The sequence below is a fragment of the Camelus bactrianus genome, chromosome 17 (genome assembly GCF_048773025.1).
Source record: "Camelus bactrianus isolate YW-2024 breed Bactrian camel chromosome 17, ASM4877302v1, whole genome shotgun sequence".
Lineage (NCBI taxonomy): Eukaryota > Metazoa > Chordata > Mammalia > Artiodactyla > Camelidae > Camelus > Camelus bactrianus.
The window spans coordinates 240,166-261,467 of NC_133555.1; the positions used below are offsets into that span (position 1 = coordinate 240,166).

A 21,302-nucleotide genomic window follows, 5' to 3' on the forward strand; every position below is an offset into this window, starting at 1 on the left:
CTTGTAAAATCACGGCCTTGATTTCCTGGATTGTGACCCAGTAAGCTGTGTTGACATGTTTTGTCCTCAAGTCACTTGGGAAAGTCATCTTTCCTGCGCAGTGGCATCTTGCATTTATTTTTGGTGACAGTTTATTTTTGTTATAAAAGCAAGTATTCACGATGGAATATGCAGAGAGTTATGAAATAAAGGCCACTTCTAACCCCACCACCCAGAGCCGCCTGCTTTCAGCATCTGGGTGCTGCACGTGTGTGTGTGTGCTCGTTGTCGTTTAAACAAAAATGAGAAACAATTCTGTAACGGTTTATAAGCTGCCTAGTTAGAAGCCTCTTCCTCGGCGTGATCACGCGAATGGTGGTAACTTCCGCGTCTTCTGTGCTGATGGGCTCAGTTCAGGGACCCGCGGTGTGTGGTGACACATTGTGTTACGACGCTTGACCACACTCAGGACTGTGGAGAGATCACAGGACGTGCTGAAGCCAGAGGAAGCGACAGCTTGCCGGGAGGGGGCCTTGGGAGGCGAGCGGCCTGTTGCAGAGTGGGCAGTGGAACAGGGCTCTGTCTTGAACTAGCCCCCTTAGACCTGTGAGCTTCTGCCACACTTTTCCTAGAAACATGCCATTTTTCTCGGCCTCCTACTGGTTTGGACTCTTGTGTGAACAAACTGACCCTAAACAGGGAGGGTGGGCAGCTGCAGACAGGTGGCAGGGAGTGGACACCGGCGGGTGGCCGCGCTGGGGTCAGGAGCCTCTGACGCTTACTTGGTGTGATCTTGGGCAAACCCTCTCAGGGCCTTCGGTTTCTCATTTGCAGAACCGGGGGCTGTGCTTCCTGGTGAACGTCTCGGGGTGTCTGGAGAGGCTGGTGGGGGGGGGGTGGGACACGTCTGCACGTCACGGCCACGAGCAGCACAGGGTGGACCATCCATCCTGCGGACACTGCGTGTGGGGGCCCCTCCTTGTCAACAGGCACAACTGCGCTTCCCAGGAAGCTCCACGTGTGTCTGTTCTGCTGACCGGCTGGGACCAGCCCTACTGTGGAGTAAATGAACGAGTTTCTTCCCCAGCTCTGCAGACTGGGACCCAGTTCTCAGGAGGGCCTCGCTGCAGGCAGGCAGTCGTGAGAGGTTCAGAGAAGTGCTGTGGGGCTCCTGGGGTTTAAATGCTTGGCCTCAGAACCTGAACTCCCTTGGGTGACACATGCACGGCCCTTGAGGATGTCTGGGTGCGCATGCAGCTGGGGTGCCCTGAGACGCTGTGTGCAGAGCGTGTGTTGCCTGGGGTCAGGTGGGCTAGGAGGGGGGGAGGGCCATGTCCATGAGCTGGAGAGGTCTGGGGTCAGCAGATTGAGAGGGGGTGATGTGGTTGGGGAGGGATCTGCAGAAATGGTCGTGGAGGGCGGGTGGGTCTGCGGTCCTCGCCCGTCCTGGTCAGGGTGCACGTGTCGTGAGAGCCAGGGGAGGATCTGGGCTGGGGTTTGCTGGTTAGCTGCAAACGGCCCCTCTTTACTGTAGGAAACCACACCCGACTTGGGCTTGTTCGAGGCCTGACATCAGTTAGATCATGAATCTGCAGTTCGGGTACAGCCCGGTGAAGATGGTCATCCACTGGCTACAGCCTCCGCTGAGGGGACACACGGCCTGGGATGGTCCACTCGCTGAGAGGACGGCTGCCCCGGGGCCGCGCTGGGGCACATGTGGCCGCTCCTGGACAGGGTGGCTGGGCCCAGAGCCGGACGGGCAGCCTCTCCTCTCAGACGAGGGGCCGACAAAGCCCTGGCCACACTGGGCAGTAAACTCATTCTGTCCGGCTCCTGGGAGGGGCTCAGAAACACTGGTGGGACGAGTGAGGAAACGCATGGTGGGAGGAGGGACGCAGTGAGAGGAATATCCAAACTGCAGGGAAATGGTTATCAGAGTCTGGCTGGGGTTGGAGGGTGGGTGTGGGCTCGGGAGGTCAGTGGGATCCAGAGTGGCGAGGATGGAGCCCCACGCCGAGGGGTGGACACTCCAGCCGAGGTGCCCAGGAGGGTGAGTGAGTGTCCAGCTCTCAGCACGGGGCTCTTGTTGGCTGTGGCCCTGCTCAGCCTGACCTCAGGCCCGGACACCGTCCCTGATACCCGTGGGTTCACGGCAGACATACTCATTCATTCCACATCAGGGCCCCTTCTCCTTGGGGCGGGTCTCACCTCCGTCAGGACGAGCCGGGGCCCCTGGGAAGCGCCTGACAGGTCTTCTGTCCCAAGAGAGAGCAGGCTGCACTCCTCCTGTGAACACAGCTGTTTCCTGTGGCGGTGAGCCCCTGGACACGCGCTCGAGGGACCCCAGGGTGTGGCTTCTTTCTTGGGGGCCTGCAGGCCTCTTGACCTTGAGGCATAGAGCCCTCAGGAGCTGCAGACCCGGCCCGAGGGCAGGTCCCTCAGAGGCAGAGGCAGTGCAGGGACCAGCCAGCCTCTGCGTGGCCCTCGCCAAGGCCAGGCCTCACGTGGCTCCGTCTCTCTGGTCTGGCCCACACTGGCTCAGGCCGGGCGGCTGGATGCTGTCAAGGTCGTGCCGAGGAACAGGGAGCCTCCTTGTGGGAGGCCCCCGAGGGAGGTCCTGGCGGGTGCACAGCCACTGTCCAAGGAGAACCTGATCTGTGGGGAGTGGACGCGCCAGGTCCCCGAGTGAGGCTGCGTCACACCGGCCTTTGTTCCTCACTCGCACGCTCTGGCCCTCGGCCCAGGGGCTCTTGGCGGCTCTGCTGTGTGGACTCTCGCAGAAACGAGCCCTGGTGCGGACGGAGGACGGCACGGGGACACCGCGGGCTCAGTTGTCTGGCCCCTGGGGACGTGGCCACGGCCTGGTCATGGTGGTCACCCAGCTGAATCTGGAGTTCCGCTTCCAGGGCGGGAAGCTGCGAGGCTTCAGCTGTGAGCTCACGCGGTCCCCCCATGGGGTCTTCCCCGAGACCTTCATCACCATCACGGGCCAGATCGTGGTGCCGGTGCTGCTGTCCGGCCTGGGCATGGTGACTGCCGGCCTCGTGATGAATGCCGTCCAGGTGCGAACTGGGCCCCGGGGGTGGCAGCCAGCCCCAGGCTCACTGGTGTTGAGGTCCCAGGGACCTCAGCGTCTGAGACTCTCAGATGCTCCAGCAGTCAGCCTGCATGAGCAGTCAGCCTGGGAGCTCACAACGTTTCCCTCCGGCAGACACAGATTCACAGGGCAGGGCCTGGACCGCTGAGTCCTGCTCTGCGTTGCCTCCCTCCCGAGCCAATTCGGCGTCCCCTCCTCCATTCCCTACCTGTGAGCGAGGCAGGGTTGTGAGGTTGTGGGGTGGGTGGCCCAAGGGTGACAAGCCCGGGATCTCCTGGGATCTTTTGGAGGGACAGGGTCCTGAGTCTGGACAAGGGTCTTCGTTGGGAGAGGCATTTGCCGGAAGGCCCGGGATCGGCTTCTGCCTTGGGTTGGCTCTGGGAGCCTCATTTGGGTCACTTAAGGGAGCTCATGTGTTATTCTGGAAAAACTGGAGCATATTCATGAGAACTGGGGTGGGGGTGCACCTGTAATTTCTCAGCCCTGGCTCGTGTCAGGATCATGGAAACTGTACGTGGGTGGGGTCACAGCATTGCTCTCTAATCTGTGAAGTTAAATTTAAGTTCATTGTCAGCCCGTGGGGATGTCCAGACAGTGTCCCCCAGTGCCCTGCGTCCCCGTGCAGGTGACACGTCCCTCCCAGTCGCCGCCCGGCATTCCTGGGCACTGCATCCGAGCTGGAGGGGGCAGCCAGTGCCCACCCAAGGCCCCAGTCTTGGACAAGGCTCATGGTGCCTCCAGGTGGCCCGCACCACCCAGTGGGTGGGACGCTCACCCTACTGGGCTGTGTGCTCAGGACCTGGGCTCCCGTCTCCTGCCTCACCCTGGAGTTGCTCCAGGGTCTGCCACCGGTCACCTGTGGGCACTGTGGAGAGTCTGCCCCGAGTCTCCCGGCTGCCCCCGTGGGACCGCACATGGAGAGAGGCTCGGAGTCCGTCCACCCCCTTGTGTGTCCCTGGGCCGCCCACCCACCACCCCTTGTAACAGGACCACAGACCCGAGCTCAGGAGATGCCCTGCCTCTTCCTGGAGCCCGGGAGGGCATTTCTCAGGCCACTGAGAGCTTGGCAGAGTCCAGAGGACTCGGTGGGTCGCTGGGGTAGGGAAAGGGGGCGGGGGGGTGGTGCCTGACTGTCGACAGAGGTGCCCCAGGGCTGGTCCGGGAGGAAGCCCCGCTGGAGGGCGGAAGGCCCTTCCTGACCTCCAAGTTCAGGTGCCATTGGGCGCCTGGCCCGGAGCGCACAGTGGAGGGGGCGCTGTCTGCCTCAGGAGGTCCGGCAGCTGGGAGGTCAGAACTGCTCTGGACGTCCCAGCCCTTCGCTTCTCCCCACTTTGCAGACGTGGTGCTTGCTTCGCTGGTCTCCCAAGGGTGCACCCCAGCTCTCTGCTCACCCCGCTCAGCAGTGCAGGAGGCAGCCTTGCCAACACCAGCCCACAGGGCAGCCCTGCATCCCGGGTGAGTGGCTTCCGCCCGTGGTGCCCAGGCCAGTGCCTGCCCAGAGCTTCGAGCCCACGGGGGCTGGCCGCCTGGCCCGACAGGCGTGCCCCTGGGCTGTCCCCCCAGGCCATCCCCGGCGGGCCTGTGACTGGCTGGGTGCTGGTTTCACCCACTCTGTTTGGGGCCAGGAGCCTCTGTTTGGGTTCTGAGTTTAGTCTGTAGTTGGCCACAGCATCAATTTGGCATCTTCAGAAAATTATTTTCCAGGCACACGGATGCGGTGCAAACATCTTTTTATGAAACGAGTACCGCGGTGAGGCTGAGCCCTCTCTGACCCCAGCCTCAGCCTCCGTCTCTTTCACTTCGGGGTCACGCGTGTCCTCCAGACCTTCCGGGGTGTCCTTGCACACGTGTGCGCCGGGGGCAGTGTGGCTGCTCTTCCTCCTTCGGGGCTGAACGGACGGGCTGGCTGCCTGGGAGCAGCTGAGCCGCGTGTTGCAGTAGACAGAGCCACTTGTCACCCGGTACCTCCATTTGTTCAGCGCATTTGGTTAAATTCTGAGCAGAAACAGACCTTCCTGGTGTTCGTTCCTGGTGGTCGTCTGGGCGCCCCATGGGCGGAGCGGGCGGCAGGTCGGGGACTCCCAGAGCTAGGGGCGCTTTGCCAGGCTCGGGTGACGTAGCAGCTCCCGCAAAGGGGTCAGTGTGTGCCGACTCACGGATGGAGGAGAGCGTTTGAGGGGCCAGGCCAGGGCGGGTGGCCGGGCACTGAGTGCCAAGGGCCATCGATTTTGTTCTTGTTCCTTGTTCTAAAGCAAACGTGTTTGTGTCACCAGAGTCCAGCCCCGGCACGGAGAAAACCGCATAGCCGGTGGGCGCACTGAGCTGTCGGGATACGTGCATGCGGCGCCCACCCACCCCTCCCCTGCTCCCCTGCACGACCAGCGTTCTTGTGTGTGTTTGGGGACGTGGGAACGTGAGGACCACACCTGTGGGTCCACCCCAGGAGTGGGATGGCAGTGGAGGACTGTGTGACGTGATCCTATCTGTGTAACTGGACTCAGCGCCCGCAGTGGGGTTGGAGGCGGCCCGGAGGCGCTGTTCAGTGGTGGCTGGTGGGGGTTGCGGGGAGCTGGAGTCTGTAGCCGTGACTCAGATCCCCCAGGTGCAGACCATCCCTCTAACTAAGTCCAGCTGCCCCACCACCTGGCGTGGGCGCCGTTTGGGTGTTGCCGGAGAGGGCCTGGTGGAGTTCAAGACAGTCAGGATGTGCTGGGTGGGGAGTAAGTCCTGGCTGGCAGAGCAGGAAGGATGCCCGGAATCGGGGCAGGACAAGGGGTGTGTGCGATCAGGTCAGCTTGGAGTCCTGGGTCAGGGGGCCTGGGGGCATCCAGGGTGTTGGCAGCTGGGTGCAGATGTCACGCCCAGAAGGCAGATCGAGCCAGGGACATGGAGCCCAGTGCTGTCAGGGTGCCCTGGGGGCCACAGAAACCCGACCCGTTCAGGGTCTCCCTGGAGAAGGCTGCCGGTCAGATGGCTCAGCCTGGGTCATCCGCTAGGCTCACGGTCTTGTGTCCTCTGGCTTCTGTGCACACATGCTGGTTTTGTCTCAGAACAGCCCCTTGCGGTTTCTCAGCCGTCCTTGGCCAACTCCTCGCAGGAGGACAGGACCGCTGTCTGCAGAGTCTCCGCCCCACCCTGACTCCGTGCTTGCCGACGGTCTGTGGGGTAAGGGGAGGGTGATGCGGCCTTGGAAGGGGAGGACCTGGAGAGAAGGGCGAGTCGGGGTCCAGAGGGCAGGGGGCCCACTCTCCAGTCTCCTGACCTTGGGTCACCACCAGCAGAAGCAGGTTTGAGTGGATGGCTGAGTCCTGGGAGGGTCGGGCAGCAGGTGGCAGGGGGCGGCCTGACCTACCCCTTGGTTTGGCTCTGCCTGTCCAGGAACAGGGACACTCTCTACGTGGAGACGGAATTTTGAGGAAGGTTGACCCGAGCTTTCCTGGGAAAAGTGGATGGTGGTGGGGTTCGGTCCTGCAGGCTGGGGGCTGTTGTGGAGAGAGAGGCCGGTGTGGCGTCGAGACTCCCGGCCCGTTCTGAAGAGTCAGAGATGGCTGTCAGACCTTCGTAGCCTTCCCACCTGGAGAAAGGAGATAAATCCCACAAATTGAATTTACAACGTGTAGAAGTGCAGGAGGAAGACGAGGAGGCCTTGCTGAGGCCGAGATGGGACAGTTAGAGGTCAGCAGGGCCCCTGGAAGCCGTGGAGGGGCTCCTGCGTGGGAGACGCCGCAGCACGGGCCGAGCTGGGGTGTCGCTGGGGCCGCGGGCAAGGACGGACGGGGGCCCAGCCAGAGGCGGGGGGCCAGGAGGAGGGGAGCTAGCTGCCTGCTGCTCGGGGAGGCGGAGGGAGGGGCCGGTGGGTTGCTGGTCTCTGTGTCAGTGGGCAGAGCGGGTGGGAAGGGCCTTCAGGCTGGAGGGGCCTGTGCGGGGCTCAGAGGGGAGTGGACGGAGGCAGCCCCTCCTCACCTAATGACAGAGTTCCTTCTGGATTTCGAGGAGGCGGCAGACTCATCCCGCCGTGCTGGGTGTGGGTTCTGAATCTCACAGCTTTGTGGAAAAGGTAGAGGAGGAAGAGGCCCCGGAGAGAACCTTGGCTGAGGTCAGAGACCTGGCCGACCCGTGGCTGCAGGTCCCCTACATACATCCTGGGCTGCTCCGCTCCCCGGTCCTCGAGACCCCCTGCCCCCGGCCAGCCGTGGCACTGGTGACTTGCTCCTGTTCCCCCAAACGTGTGCACACCGCACGGGCAGGTTTGCCAGCTGGGCCCTGCCGGCTGGCCCCAGGGAGCAGCCCCGCCCCCAGTTTTCTGCTGCCCAGGAAGAAGGGGGCTCTCCTGGCGGCGGTCCACTGAGCACCATTAGGAAGGTTTCTCAGCTTCATCGTTACTTCGTGTTTAGTTTAAAGCCATTTAAGAAACTGCCTAGTCTTACTCGTTCACAGGGAGCGGGAATTTGCTGAAGCTTCTCAAGAAATTCCCGAATGTGCAGCCCGTGTGCTCGGACTGACCCCCGACCCCTCCCTGCAGGACTGGCCCGTGTTCGTGGAGGTAAAAGACTTGCTGACGCTGGTGCCGCCCTTGGTGGGCCTGAAGGGCAACCTGGAGATGACGCTGGCGTCGCGGCTCTCCACGGCGGTGAGTGGGGCCTCCCCGGTAGCCCGGGGGCGGTGGGGTCGTGGGGCCGTGCTCCGTCGGGAGGCTCTGCCGGGCCCCCCTCCCTGCTGGCATCCTGTTGCTCTGCGTCCTGGGCACCCTAGTCTGTGCTGCACCCCGGCACCCGGGGCTGAGCCCCGCTCCACACGTGAGCCAGAAGTGGTGCTGAGAACACAGGCTTGGTGGAGAATTCCAGAGGAAGGAGATGTTCCATGGTGTCAGCAACCCCGTGGGGGCGTCTGTCCCCCCCGGTTCCTTGAATTCCTGTTGCCGGCGGGGTCTTACTCTGGGCTCCCTGACTGCCAGGTTCCCGCTGTCAGGGGCTGTAAACCCTCCCCTCTGTCATGCCAAGAGGTGTCTCCCGTCTCTGCGAGAACACTGGGGGTGCTGTGTGCACGGCACCGGGAGGAGGCCATGCAGGCGGGTGCCGAGGGCCTGGCGGGGGCTCCGAGGAGCCGAGCTGGAGCGAGGTGAGGGATGGTCGGCTGAACAGCAGCCCCCAAAGATGTCCATGTTCTAACCCGTGAAGACTGTGAATGCTCCCTTGTGGGGAGAAAGTCTCTGCATGTGAGATTAATCAAGGACCTCGACACAGGAGACTGTCTGGGTTATCCAGCAGGGCCGTGTTGTCAGAAGGGTCCACGGAGAGAGAGGCAGGGGGACGTCCAGGCAGAGGACGGAGCCTGTGAAGGAAGCAGGTCCTGGGAGAGAGGGTGCCGCTGGCTTTGAAGGTGGAAGAAGGGCTGTGGGTCCAGAGATGAGTCTCGACCTGCCGGAGACAGTGAAGAACGGAGGCTGCCCAGAGCCCTGGAGGCACCAGAGGGCCCACTGTGGGCTCCCGGCCTCCAGAGACGACACGCGGGTGTGGTTTCACACCCTGGGATCTGTGATCGTGGGCTGTAGCAGTGGGAGGGGTGGGCCGGCGGGGCCAGGGCCTGCAGAGCCTCCTGGCCATTGGGAGGTTTTCAGCATGACGCACATGCTCGCACGCACACACACGAGTGTGGTTAAGTTGGTGAGTGAGGGGAAAGATGTTTCTGGTAAGCTCTGCCATGGCGGCATTACCTTACGTTTTTATTCATAATGCTTAGCTGCATGTTAAACACGTCTGTGCAACTGTTGTGTCTCAACGTTGTAATTCTTTTAAAATGTGCAAAATGTGGAGGGAAAGGCAACGACTAGGGTAGCCACCAGCTCCTCTCATCATGACCGAGCCTTTAAAGGCGTCCAACACCTAGCACTGCAGCGACGCGTAAATCAACGCAGCAGAAACTCAAGGGTTTCACGTGCACAGCTCGGGCTTTTGGCAGGCATCTCCACTCGCAACCGCCACCCCCGCTGAGACGAGGACGGCTGTCCCCCGCGACTCCGCCCAGCAAGCCCTGGGGCCCCAGCCTTCCACGCCCATTTGTGGTTTAGAAATACTCAGACTCAGTGCAGCTTGAACTTTGTGCCGTCCTGGCTGCCTCAGCTGGTGTCAGACGCCAAGAAAAGGAAACGAGAGCCTTAGGTAAGAAAGGAGGGGAGAAGCTGATTTCCTACTGTTACGCTTGTCTTCTTGAAAAACTGCAAACAGATCAATAGAAAACCTGTAACATGAATAATCTCAGTAAAGTGACCTGGTTTCGAAATATCCAGATGAAGTTTGAAATAGACATCGACACACATAGACGTAACCGCGTGCCTCCAGCACACTAAGAACAGTCCTTACGAACGACGGCTGTAAAATTGAACTGAAAAAATTGAAGAGCGGTATCTTTCCAACTATTAGCCAATTTTAAAACCTCTTCAGGCAGGTAGAGCTCAGAGGTAGAGTGTGTGCTTAGCATGCACAAGGTCCTGGGTTCAATCCCCAGTACCTCCATTAAAAAAGAAAAAAAAAGATTTAAAACCTCTTCAGAGTGAAGCCTCAGAAAGATCTATGCAGGGCCTACACAAATAAAATGACAGAACTCTACCAAGTGAAACAGAAATTTGGAGAGAGTCACAGAGTTCCTGGGGGGGGAGAGTCAGTGTGGTCCGTTCTCCTTGCTCTGGTTTATAAAAGTAATGCAGTTAATACCAGCATGCCAATAGATGTGGGGGAGCATTCGACAATATTATTGTAACGTTTATCTTGGTTATTTGGACAACCAAGAAAATACCGGTAGGAAAGAGGGAAAGAGGGCTAATGGTGAGATTTGATTTCCAGATTTTGGAACGTAATACAAACTATGCCATTAAAATCTTTTGTAACCAGTCTTCACTGATACATCATAGAACCAAACAGAGCATCCAGAAATAAGCTCAGATTTATACAAATGTAATCTACTGTGTGATAACGCTGGCACTTTGAATCAGTGAAAAGAGGATGAATTATTAATTAATGATGCTAAGATACTTGGCTAATTCTTTAGAAGTAATTTTTATTTTACGTCATACATAAATACATACTTTGGATAGATCGAAGAATTTAAAATAAAGCATGGTACCAGAAAATGCACCTGTGTTTTTAGAATCTGGCAATAAGAAACGCTTTTTAAGTACCAAATCTACAAAGGGAAGACGGTGGCGGTGTCTCAGCTCAGGTGGAGGCTGTGTGATAACTTGTTGTCTTTGACACACCCGGCCACCTGAGGGGCTTCAGCCCCGGAGACGTGCTGTGTCAGTTCTGGGCGGTGTCGGTGATCAGGGTGTGGCCGGGCTGGCTTCTGCCGGATCTGCTCCAGGCCCCCCAGCCACAGGGGGTTTGCTGGCGTCTCTGGGGTCTGTGGCTTGGAGACGAGTCACGCAGCCTCTGACTTGACCTGCGCGTGGGGCTCACCCTGCACGACACGCATCCGAGCTGCCTGCCTGAGAGAGCAGGGTCCTGCTGGCTTTGGCCCCGCCCCCGCTCAGTACATCTGCGACCACCCATTCTCCAAGTACAGTCACTTCCTGGGGAGCTGGGGGTAGGGCTTCACACTGTGGGGAACACAGTTCTGCCGGAACAGTCTCCTCGCACAGACTCGAAGGGGGAACGCCCACCAAGGGAAGCTACGATACGTGAAACTAACAGCATCTGCAGCCTCCAGGATCGAAGCAGCTCTTTCGCGGGCGTGTGAAGACAAGCCTTTCTACGTGAACAGAGGCGGTAAGCCAGCGCAGAACACCCCCTCAGTCACACGAGCCATCAGTGGATTTCATTTTCCAGTGCACTTTTACCGCGTGTCTGAACTGAAGGGCGGACGCCCGTGAACCTGCATGTCCACTGCTGGAAAGGGGTGGGCGCGGGACTTCTCAGCGCTCCTGGTGCCGTCTGTCAGGGCCGTATGCAAACCCCTGAAGATGTGTACATGCTCCACCCCAGGAATTCTGTTCCTAGTGGTTTATCCTAAAGAAATGTGTGCCAGAGACCCCGGTACAGGCGCAGCCTCTGTGGGGTTCTTCCTGCTTTTGGTTTTGAAGGAACTGTGGATGAACAGAACGGCAGCCCCGGCTGTGCTGTCCACCTGTGAGTCCTGCCCTGTCCAGAGAGCTGCGTGAACTATCCTCCCGTGTGCCGGCGGGTCAGCTCCCTCTGCTCAGCACGCCCTTGGGACCCGCCCGCGTGTCCCGCAGCTCCGTAGCTCCGTGTTTGGCTGGGCATGTTCCGTGGTGTCGGACCGCCAGCGCCCGGAGGGCGACTTGCCGTTTGCGGTGCTGCTGGTGCCGACGGATCTCGTGTGGACGTCGTGTGCAGCTCCCGCGTACAGTCAGCTGTCATTTCCCGGAATTTCCAGGAGTGAGATGGCTGGTGGTACAGTAGTGCTTAGTTTTTAAAGAAACTGCCAGAAAATTTTGTAAATTCTCACCAGCAGCTTTTGAGCTCTTCAGTTTGGCTGCGTTCTCACCAGTACGTGGTATTGTCTGGTTTTTATTTTAACTGCTTTAACGGGTATGCGGTGGTATCTCATCTCAGCCTTGATTTGCATTTCCCTAGTGACAAGCAATCTCCACGAGCGTATTTGCCATTCACGTCCTTTTTAGTGACGCGACTAGTCATACCTTCTCCCGTTTTCTAACTACGTTACTTTTCTTGCTCTTGCGTTTTGAGCGTTCTTTACAAATTTTATATATAAGCCTTTGGTTGGATACATGGTTTGCAGACATTCCTCCCATTCTGTGCCTTGGCTTTTCATCCCGCTAACAGAGCCATTTAAAATACTTTAGTTTTAGTAAAATACACGTAACGTGCATTTTACCATCTCAGTAAACATTTTTAAGCGTGCAGTTCGGTGGCATTAAGTACAGTCACGCTGTCGCTGTCTCCACCGTCTCCAGAGCTCTTCTGTCCTCCCGAGCTGTAACCCCTGTTCTGCGTTCTGTCTTTGACCCCCGGGCCTCGTGTCAGTGGAGTCACACGGTCTTTGTCTCTCTGTGACTGGCCCGTTGCACTCAGTGTGCATCCATGTTGCAGCAGGTGTCACGATGTCCCCCCCCCCCCCGTATGAAGACGGCCCACTGCGTGTGGAGGCAGAGTGTTCTTTATGTGCTCATCCGTCAGTGGACGTCTGGCTGCACCCACCTTTTGGACATGCTTCTGTGAACACGGGTGTATGGGTACCTCTTTGAGACTTCGGGGTGCACACTCAGAAGTGGAGTGGCTGGATCCTGTGGTGCTTCTGTGTTTAGTTTTCGAGGCGGCTCTGCGCTGCGTCACACAGCGGCCGCAGCATTTCACATCCCCGTCAGCAGTGTGCTGGCTCCGACTGCTCCACACTCTCCTCAGCGCTTGCGACTTCCTGTTTCCTGAGAGCAGCCGCCCCAGGGATGCGAGGCGGTGCTTCGCTGCGGTGCTGGCTTGTCTTCCCCTGACATCCTTCACGGGCTCTTTGCCGTTCCTGACTCCCTGGGAGCGGTGTCTGCTCACACCCCCTGCGCAGTGCTCGCCGGGCCGTTGGTCTGCTGGGTGCTGAGCCGTGGGGGTTCTCGATGGCCCCGGGCGCTTAGCCCTCGTGGGGCGGGCGCTTCGCCAGTGTTTCCTCCCGTTCTGCGGGTTTTCTTTTCGCTCTGTGGCCTGTGTCCTTGAGGCACAAAGGCTTAAGTCTGACGCAGTGCAGTTCATCTGCTTCCACTTTGTTACCCGTGCTTGTGGAGTGTAGTCCAAGAAGTTATCACCAGACCAGCATCATAAGCTTTTCCCCTAGGTTTTCCTCTGGGAACTTTATGGTTTGAGCTCTAAGTTTAGATCTTTCATCCATTTGGAGTTAATTTTTGTGTATGGTATCAGATGAGGGTCCAACTTCATCCTTCTGCACGTGGCTATCCAGATTTCCCAGCCCCATCTGTTGAAAAAACTGTCCTTTCCCCACTGAATGGTCCTGGTGTGCTTGTCAAAGGTCATTTGACCAGACAGGCCAGGCTGTACTTCTGGGGTCTCTGTTCCAGTCCACAGGTCTGTGCGTGTGTCTTCGTGGCGGAGCCACGCTGTGCGATTGCTGTAGCTTCGTCATAGGCTTTGGAGTCAGGACGTACGACTCCTCCAGCTCTCTTCTTTTTTTAAAGATGGGAGTTTCTTGAGATTCCATATAAATTTTTAAACAGACTTCTTCTATTTTCGCCATTGGGTTTTGATGGGGATTTCATTAAACCTGTAGACTGCTTTTGGTAACACTGACGTCTTAACAGTATTGTCTTCCAATCCATGAGCGTAGGGTGTCTTTCCATTTAGTGGTGTCTTAAAATTTTTCAGCAACATTTTGAGCCTACAAGTCTTTCCCCTCTTTGTTAAGTTAATTCCTAAGTGTTTTATTCTTTTTGATGTTACAGTAAATAAAAGTGGAAACATCCTTTAACTGTTTCGGATTGTTCATTGTTAGTAAAGAGCCTTTGTCGTTGCTGTTGATTTTCTGTTCTGTGACTTTGATGAATTTCTTTGTTAGTTCAGGTTTTTAGCAACCTATAGGGTTGTCTACGCGTAAGATCATGTCATCTGTGAGCAAAGATCCTTTTACTTCTTCCTTTCCAACTGCAGTGCCTTTTCTTTCTTTTTCTTGCCTAATTGCTCTGGTTAGAACTCCTAGGACCAGGTCGCTAAACGTGGTGAAAGCGGGTATCATTGTTTTTCCTGATCTTAAAGGAAGAGTTTCAGTCTTTCATCGTTATGATGTTAGCTGTGGGCTTTTGATATATAGCTTTCATTATACTGGGGTAGTTTTCTTTTCTCTCTCTTTTTTTTTCATTGAAGTAGAGTCAGTTACAATGTGTCGATTTCTGGTGTATGGCCCAGTGTCCCAGTCATGCATATACATACGTATATTCGTTTTCATATTCTTTTTCATTAAAGGTTATTACAAGATACTGAACATAGCTCCCTGTGCTGTACAGAAGAAATTTTTTTAAATCTGTTTTTATACATTGTGGCTAACATTTGCAAATCTCAAACTCCCAAATTTATCCCTTCCCACCCCCTTTCCCTTGTAACCATAAGATTGTTTACTATGTCTGCGAGTCTGTTTCTGATTTGTAGGTGAGTTCGTTAGTGTCCTCTTTTTTTGGTTTTTTTTTAGATTCCACATATGAGTGATATCATATGGTATTTTTCTTTCTCTTTATGGCTTCACTTAGAATGATGATCTCTAGGTCCCTCCATGTTGCTGCAAATGGCATTGTTTTATTTTTTAATGGCTGAGTAGTATTCCATTGTATAAAGGTACCACAACTTCTTTATCCAGTCATCTGTTGATGGACATTTAGGTTGCTTCCATGTCTTGGCTATTGTAAATAGTGCTGCTGTGAACACTGGGGTACAGGTGTCTTTTCAAATTAGAGTTCCTTCCAGATACATGTCCATTTTTGAGGAATCTCCATACTGTTTCCATAATGGCTGCACCAAACTACATTCCCACCAGCAGTGTCAGAGGGTCCCCTTTTCTCCACAGCCTCTCCAGCATTTGTCGTTTGTGCACTTTTGAATGACGGCCATTCTGACTGGTGTGAGGTGATACCTCATTGTAGTTTTGATTTGCATTTCTCTGATAATTAGTGATATTGAGCATTTTTTCATGTGCTTATTGGCCGTTTGTATGTTTTCATTGGAGAATTGGTTATTTAGGTCCTCTGCCCATCTTTGGATTGGGTTGTTTGTTTTTTTGTTATGAAGTTGTATGAGCTGTTTATATATTCTGGAAATTAAGCCTTTGTCAGTTGCATCATTTGCAAATATTTTCTCCCATTCCATAGGTTGTCATTTTGTTTTGCTTATGGTTTCCTCTGCTGTGCAAAAGCCTATAGGTTTAATTAGGTCCCATTTGTTTATTTTTGCTTTTATTTCTGTTGCCTGGGTAGACTGCCCGAGGAGAACTTTGCTAAAATTTATGTCAGAGAATGTTTTGCCTATGTTTTCTTCTAGGAAATTTATCATGTTTTGCCTTATATTTAAGTCTTTAAGCCATTTTGAGTTTATTTTTGTGTATGGAGTGAGGGAGTATCCTAAATTCATTGATTTACACGCGGCTGTCCAGTTTTCCCAACACCACTTGCTGAAGAGACTCTTTTCTCCATTGTATAATTTTGCCTCCTTTGTCAAAGATTAATTGACTGTAGATCTGTGGGTTTATTTCTGGGCTCTGTATTCTGTTCCATTGATCCATATGTCTGTATGCCAATACCATGCTTTTTAAATTACTGTAGTTCTGTAGTGCTGTCTGAAGTCTGGGAGGGTTACTCCTCCAGCTTTGTTTTTTTCCTTCAATATTACTTTGGCAATTCTGGGTCTTTTGTGATTCCATATAAATTTTAGGATAGTTTGATCTAGTTCTGTGAAAAACGTCCTGGGTAATTTGATAGGGATCGCGTTAAATCTGTAGATTGTCTTGGGCAGTGTGGCCATTTTAACACTATTGATTCTTCCAAGAGCATGGGATATCTTTCCATTTCTTTAAGTCATCTTTAACTTCCTTAATCAATGCTTTGTAGTTCTCCATGTATAAGCCTTTCACCTCCTTGGTCAGATTTATTCCTAAGTACTTCATTGTTTTGGATGCTATTTTAAAAGGGATTGTTTCTTTACTTCCTTTTCCTGCTGTTTCATTGTTGGTGTAAAGAAATACAACTGATTTTGTACGTTAATCTTGTATCCTGCTACCTTGCAGAATTCTTTTATCAGCTCTAGTAGTTTTTGTCTCTTGTCTTTTTGGTTGGGTGTAGTTCCCCTCCTTCTTCATTTGACTCATATCCCTCTGGCACTGTGGATTATGGAGTACCAGTTATCCACTGTGGTCTTGAAACCCTGTTTTCTTTTCCTTTTTTTTTTTTTTTTTTAAGAGGATGCGTTCCTGTGTAGACTGTGCGCCCCTAATAATTTTGTCACAAGGGCTGTTTTTAGTATGGACGATGGCCACATCCTTCTTCTGTGTGTGTTGGCTGTTGTCCCTTTGACTGAGGATGTGACCGGTGTGGTGGTGATCAGGGCCTGCCCTGCTTGTTGAGAGGGCCTCCTTTTTGTTCTGTGGTCGTCACAGCCCTGACAGGGGCTGGGTCTGCACCCTTCCGTTGGATTGGAGGCTGGCGGGCCCACTTCAGGGCCACGGTGTGTGGCAGGCGGGGCTGGAGCACTCCTGGTGCTCTTTGTTGATGCTGCCCTTGTCCCTGCTTTGGCCGTGGGAATGTCAGTGCTGTGCTCTGGTGTCCCCAGGTTCTCTGCCCTCAGAGCTACCCGTGCAGATCCACCGATCTTTAGGTCACACACCTGGACAATGGGGTGCTCTCAGGTCAGTGCCATCCTCAGCACTGCGTCTGTGTAAGATAGGCAGTCCCTCTGAAAGTGCAGCACCAGCCCTCGCCCCTGCCCTGCGAACTCCGCTCCTGTTCGTTTGTCTTAGAGGCACAGGTCCACAAAAGCACCCGCGGAGCAAATCGATCCCCTCTACCTGGGGCTGTAAACAAGCCTCAGGCCCACCTATGAAGTTGTGGAGCCCTGGGGTACGGATTCAAGTTTCAGCCTCACCTCCTCTGGGAGCTGAGCACCAGCGAATATGGTGACTGTGGCTGAGCCCCGCCTCTCTTCTCGTGAGAACGCGCTGGAGATGGTGCCGCGGGCCTGCGGAGGTAGTGGCTGAGGCTCCCCCCGCATTGTGCCTGTCCCCACAATGCGCACCAGCAGTGTTCTTTTTTTTTTTTTAATAGGGTCCCAGGCTGTTCTGTTTTGTATACAGTCCCAGCCCTCTGCCCAGCTTGGGCAGCTAGCCCCAGCCCACCCCCACCAACTTGTGTCCAGGGCTGGGGGTTGCAGGGACCCTTTATGCCGATTTCTCTCAGTTCTGTTGGCCAAGGGGCTGCTGTGCACTCCTCTGAGCCTTGGATGTTCCCCCCCACCCCGTCCCCACTGACCTGTCTGTTGTAGGGGACATCCCAGGGTAAGAGCACTATTTCTTCTTTGCCTCTCCCTCCCCACAGGACAGGTCCTGCACTAATTTCCTTTTTCGTCTTCATTCTTCCCTTCCTAGCAGATTTCGTGAGGACTTCTGTCTTCTGAAGGAAGCAACGTTCTGTCAAAGTTCAGCAGGTGTTCTGAGTGAGTGGGTGGGTCCGTGGATGTCTCTCCTGGCGTATTTGTGGGAGAGGCTGAGCTAAGAGCGTCCTTCTACTCCGCCATCTTGGCACTCCTGGGGTAATTTTCTTCTAGTCCTAGTTTGTTGAATGTTTTGAAAAGTTGAATTTTGTTAAATGCTTTTTCTGTATCAGTTGAGATGATCATGTGGTTTATTGTCCTTTATTTTAATGGAGTGTATCACATTGATCAATTTTCATATGTTGAACTATCCTTGCATTCCAGGAAGAAATCTCAGTTGGTCGTGGCATCTAATAATTTTAATGTGCCCTTGAATTATGTTTGCTAATGTTTTATCGAGGATTATTGTGTCAGTATTCATAAGGGATATTCCTTTGCAGTTTTCTTTTCTTATAGTATCTTTGTTTTTGGTATTGATGTAAAGCTATCATTATTGAATAAGTTTAGAAATGTCCCCTCCTCCTCAACTGTTTAGGAAGAATTGAGAAAAAGCGGTGTTAATTCTTCTTTAAAAGTTTGGTAGAATTCACCAGTGTAGCCGTCTGGTCCTGGGCTTTTCCTTGTTGACAGGGTTTTGATTATCAGCTCAGTCTCCTTACTAGTCATAGGTGTGTTCACATTTTCTGTTTCTTCATGATTTAGACTTGGTTGATTGTGTTTCTAAGGATTTATCTATCTCATCTAGGTTGTCCAAATTGTCGGCATACGTTATTAAAATACTCTCTAATAATCCTCTTGATTTCTGTGAATTCAGTAATAAAGACTTCTCACTTTTGCTTTTAGTTGTTTGAATTTTTTTCGTTTTTCCCTTAATCAGTCTGGCTTAAGGTTTGTTCATTTTGTTGATATTTTTTCAGAACCAACATCTGTCTTGTTGATTTTCTCTATTGTTTTTCTATTCTGTATTTTATTTATCTGTAATATTATTTCTTTCCTCTGCTAGCTTTGGGTTTAGTTTGTTCTTTCTCTAGTTAATTTGTAAAGTTAGATTGTTGATTTGAGCCTTTTCTTCCTTCTCAGTGAACGTTCCAGAGGTGTGCTTGAGAAAAGCGTGTATTCTGCCGTTGTTGGGGAGAGTGCTGTGTGTATGTCTGTGAGGTGCAGTTGGTCTGCAGCACGTTCAAGTCCCCCACTTCTTACTGATCTTCCGTCTGGTGGTTCCGTCAGTTCCTGAAAGTCGGGGGTGAAGTCTCCCTCTGTTATTGCAGAGCTGCTTCTCCCTTCAGCTCTGTCAGTGTTTGCTTCCGGTGTTTAGGAGCCCGGATGTTTGCTTTATGCAACTTATGGTTTTGATTGGGAAATTTATTAACATCTAAAGTAATTAGAGGTGGGGAAGGATGAGTAACTGCCATTTTGGTACTTGTTCTCTGTGTGTCTTAGAGCTTTTCTCCCCTTTTTCCCTCCCTGGCTGTCTTTTTGATGAGTTCGTTTTTTTGTACTGACAGGCCTTGATTCAGTTCTCATTTTTCTCGTGTATATTCGATAGATTCCACTTGCTTTGTGGTTACCATGGGAAATCCACGTAACATCCTAATGTTATAATCATCTATTTTAAACTCATACCAACTTACAGTCGAAAGCTCTGCTCCTTTAAAACTCTGCCCCCGCACCTGATGCTATGGATATCACGAAGTACATTTTACATGTTGTGTACTCATGAATATAAATTTTAATTATTTTTAGTCTTTTGTCTTTTAAACCCTGTAAAGGAATAAAAGTCGGGCCATGCACCAGACTTACAGCATGCAGCTTTTTATATTTGGCTGTGTGTTTGCCTTTACTGGAGAACTTGGTATCTCTAAATGTGTATCTGAGTTGCTGCTTGTCATCCATCCGTTTTAACATGAAGGACCCCCTCTTTGGCACTGGCTTCATTCTGATGAATTCTGTCGGCTTTCATTCATCTAGAAATGTCTCAGGTCCACCCTCATTTTCAAAGGACAGTTTGGCCAGATACAGAATTGCTGGTGGACAGTTTTTCCTTTCAGGACTGTGCCTGTGTTGTCCCAGCCTGATGTGAACTGTGCCACCATTCCAGTCTGGTCTCCTGGGAGCCCCTCGACCAGCCAGAGTGTTGACACGAGCCCCCTCTTTCGGGAGGCCCTGGGCTGGGCAGCTCCTCCTGCCCCTGCAGGCAGGGGTGACAAAATGCCACATTTCCTGCCATTTTGAGTGTGGCTTTTTCTTGGTTGGGTGTTTGCTTGGCTGCTGCGGATCCTGAGCTGGCTCTTAAACCTCCCCTGGAGCTTTCTCGTTGCCCTCGCCCCAGCCTGGCTGGCGTCACCCCTGGGGCTTCCTTCTGAGTTTACTCTCACCTGGCCTGTGTGTCCTCCAGCACCTGCGTCAGGTGGGACGTGCTGGGAGCTGGGGGACAGGCCCCGTGTCCTCATAGCCGAAACCACCCGGCCGGCGAGGCTCTGCTCACGGCAGCTCCCCGTCGACTGTGCGGTGTTCTCAGTGTCTTCTGCACCCAGTGTTGTGAACGGAAGCCTCATGTCTTTTTGAGTTTCATTTCTTTCAGGTCATCTGTTTGTTTTATTTTATCCTTCTGTCTGAACTTTTTTTCCCCCAATGTTTTATCCACGTTCTGAAATTTCACCAGGATATTCCTGGAGTGGACTGTTAATCCTCACAGATGTCTTTAGATTTTTCAATCTGAAGACACTTGCCTGTCTGCAGCTCCCCGAAAGTCCTGTGCTTGGCGATTTCTGAGGTTCTGATACTCATCTGTGGTCTCGTCCTCTCGAGCTTGACTGCACGTGGCAGTTTCTGGATCTGCCTTCTGAGGAGCTGACCTTCAGATTGTCTGTGTTCCTGTCCAGCGGTGCTTCGTTCTGGGAAGATGCTCCTTGGCTGCTCATTCACTGGGTCCCCTGCGTCTCCCCTGCCGCACTGCTCAGCTTGTCTAATGAGGAGCAGGGACCTGTTGTGCTTTATTTTGAATTCGTAGGTCGAGTTTGCGCTCTTTGGAATTTCAGATTGTCTCGTCATTTACGAGAGCACCGTCCTCTCACATCCCATCTGTCAGTGGGGGGTTGGGGGGGCTCCCAGAACCGGGGCTGCAGCTGAATGGGGGGGGGGCATGTGGCCGAGCTGGGGTCACAGCCCCTGCCCAGCAGGAGGGGAAGGACACAGCCCTTCCTCGCCCTCCACCAGCTACTGGTTCCACTCCAGGGGTCCCCGCTGCCCAGGAGCAACAGGGCGAGGGAGGTTGTCGATGCAGCCGTGGTATCACTGAGAGAGACCGAGGGACAGTCACGTGTATCTGGTCCGAGTGCACATTTAGGAGGGCCTTGCCAGCCTCCTCTGCTGAGATGGGCCAGGGTTGGTCCAGGACGCACCAGCTTCTAGCTGGTTTGCTTGAAGCCAGCTGGCCTGTGCTGGGACAGCCTCGCGCCACCAGCTCCCATGCTGACATCTCTGGGGCACCGTTCTAGGGTAAAGACACTCCCCCCACTTTAGTGGTGACCTGCCCCTCAGGGTCTCCGGCCCGGGATTTACCCTCCTGGCCAGCCCCCTCCTCCCCGCCTTCACAGCTCCGTGAGACCTCATGGTCCTAGGTGAGGGACCCCTGACGGACTTCCCTCCACACCAGACCCCACCGCCACCTGGAGGGTCTCAGCACTCAACGTGGGCCACTCACCCAAACCCACGCTTCCCAACGTCACCTGCCGCGGCCTCCACGTCCGTCTCCACCCTGGCCTAGAGACGCTTCCGGGCGCTCTGACATCTGAGTCGTCGACCCCCACCTCTTCCCCAGCTTCTTCCCTCTGACGCTCTCCCTCTGCGAGACCCCCCAGCCCCCCGTTCCTGCTCAGCCTGGACTCGGTCACGTGCCTGTGGTGCCAGTGGCCCTCTCTGCGTGGAGGAAGTGGTTGTGCGGGTTGTAGATTTGTGCATCTGTTCTGTCTTAGAGCCGATGGAAGTGAGAATGCTTGAGGAAGGAACACCTTTCCGATTCATAGTCGGGTTGGGGCAGCAGTAACCCCTGACCGGTGGGATGCTGTCACAGCGGCGTGGCCGTTGTGACTGATGGAAACCACACACGGGTCCTGGGGTCTGCGGGG

The 21,302-nt window shown here is 54.0% G+C and overlaps 1 protein-coding gene across 9 annotated transcripts in view; it reads left to right on the top strand.

Annotated features, from left to right (window-relative positions):
* SLC41A3 (solute carrier family 41 member 3) overlaps window positions 1–21,302 on the top strand; it is a 55,952-nt gene that overhangs the window by 22,603 nt on the left and 12,047 nt on the right. For 6 of the 9 annotated variants that reach the window (XM_074344158.1, XM_074344164.1, XM_074344163.1 and 3 more), the window contains one exon: window positions 7,599–7,706. The exons of 1 other annotated variant lie outside the window; for it this stretch is intronic. In XM_074344158.1, the coding sequence (XP_074200259.1) occupies window positions 7,599–7,706 (108 nt within the window). Of the gene's footprint in view, window positions 1–1,959; window positions 3,042–7,513; window positions 7,707–21,302 lie in introns of those variants that run through there. 2 more of the 9 variants (XM_074344159.1, XM_074344165.1) reach the window with 2 other exon arrangements.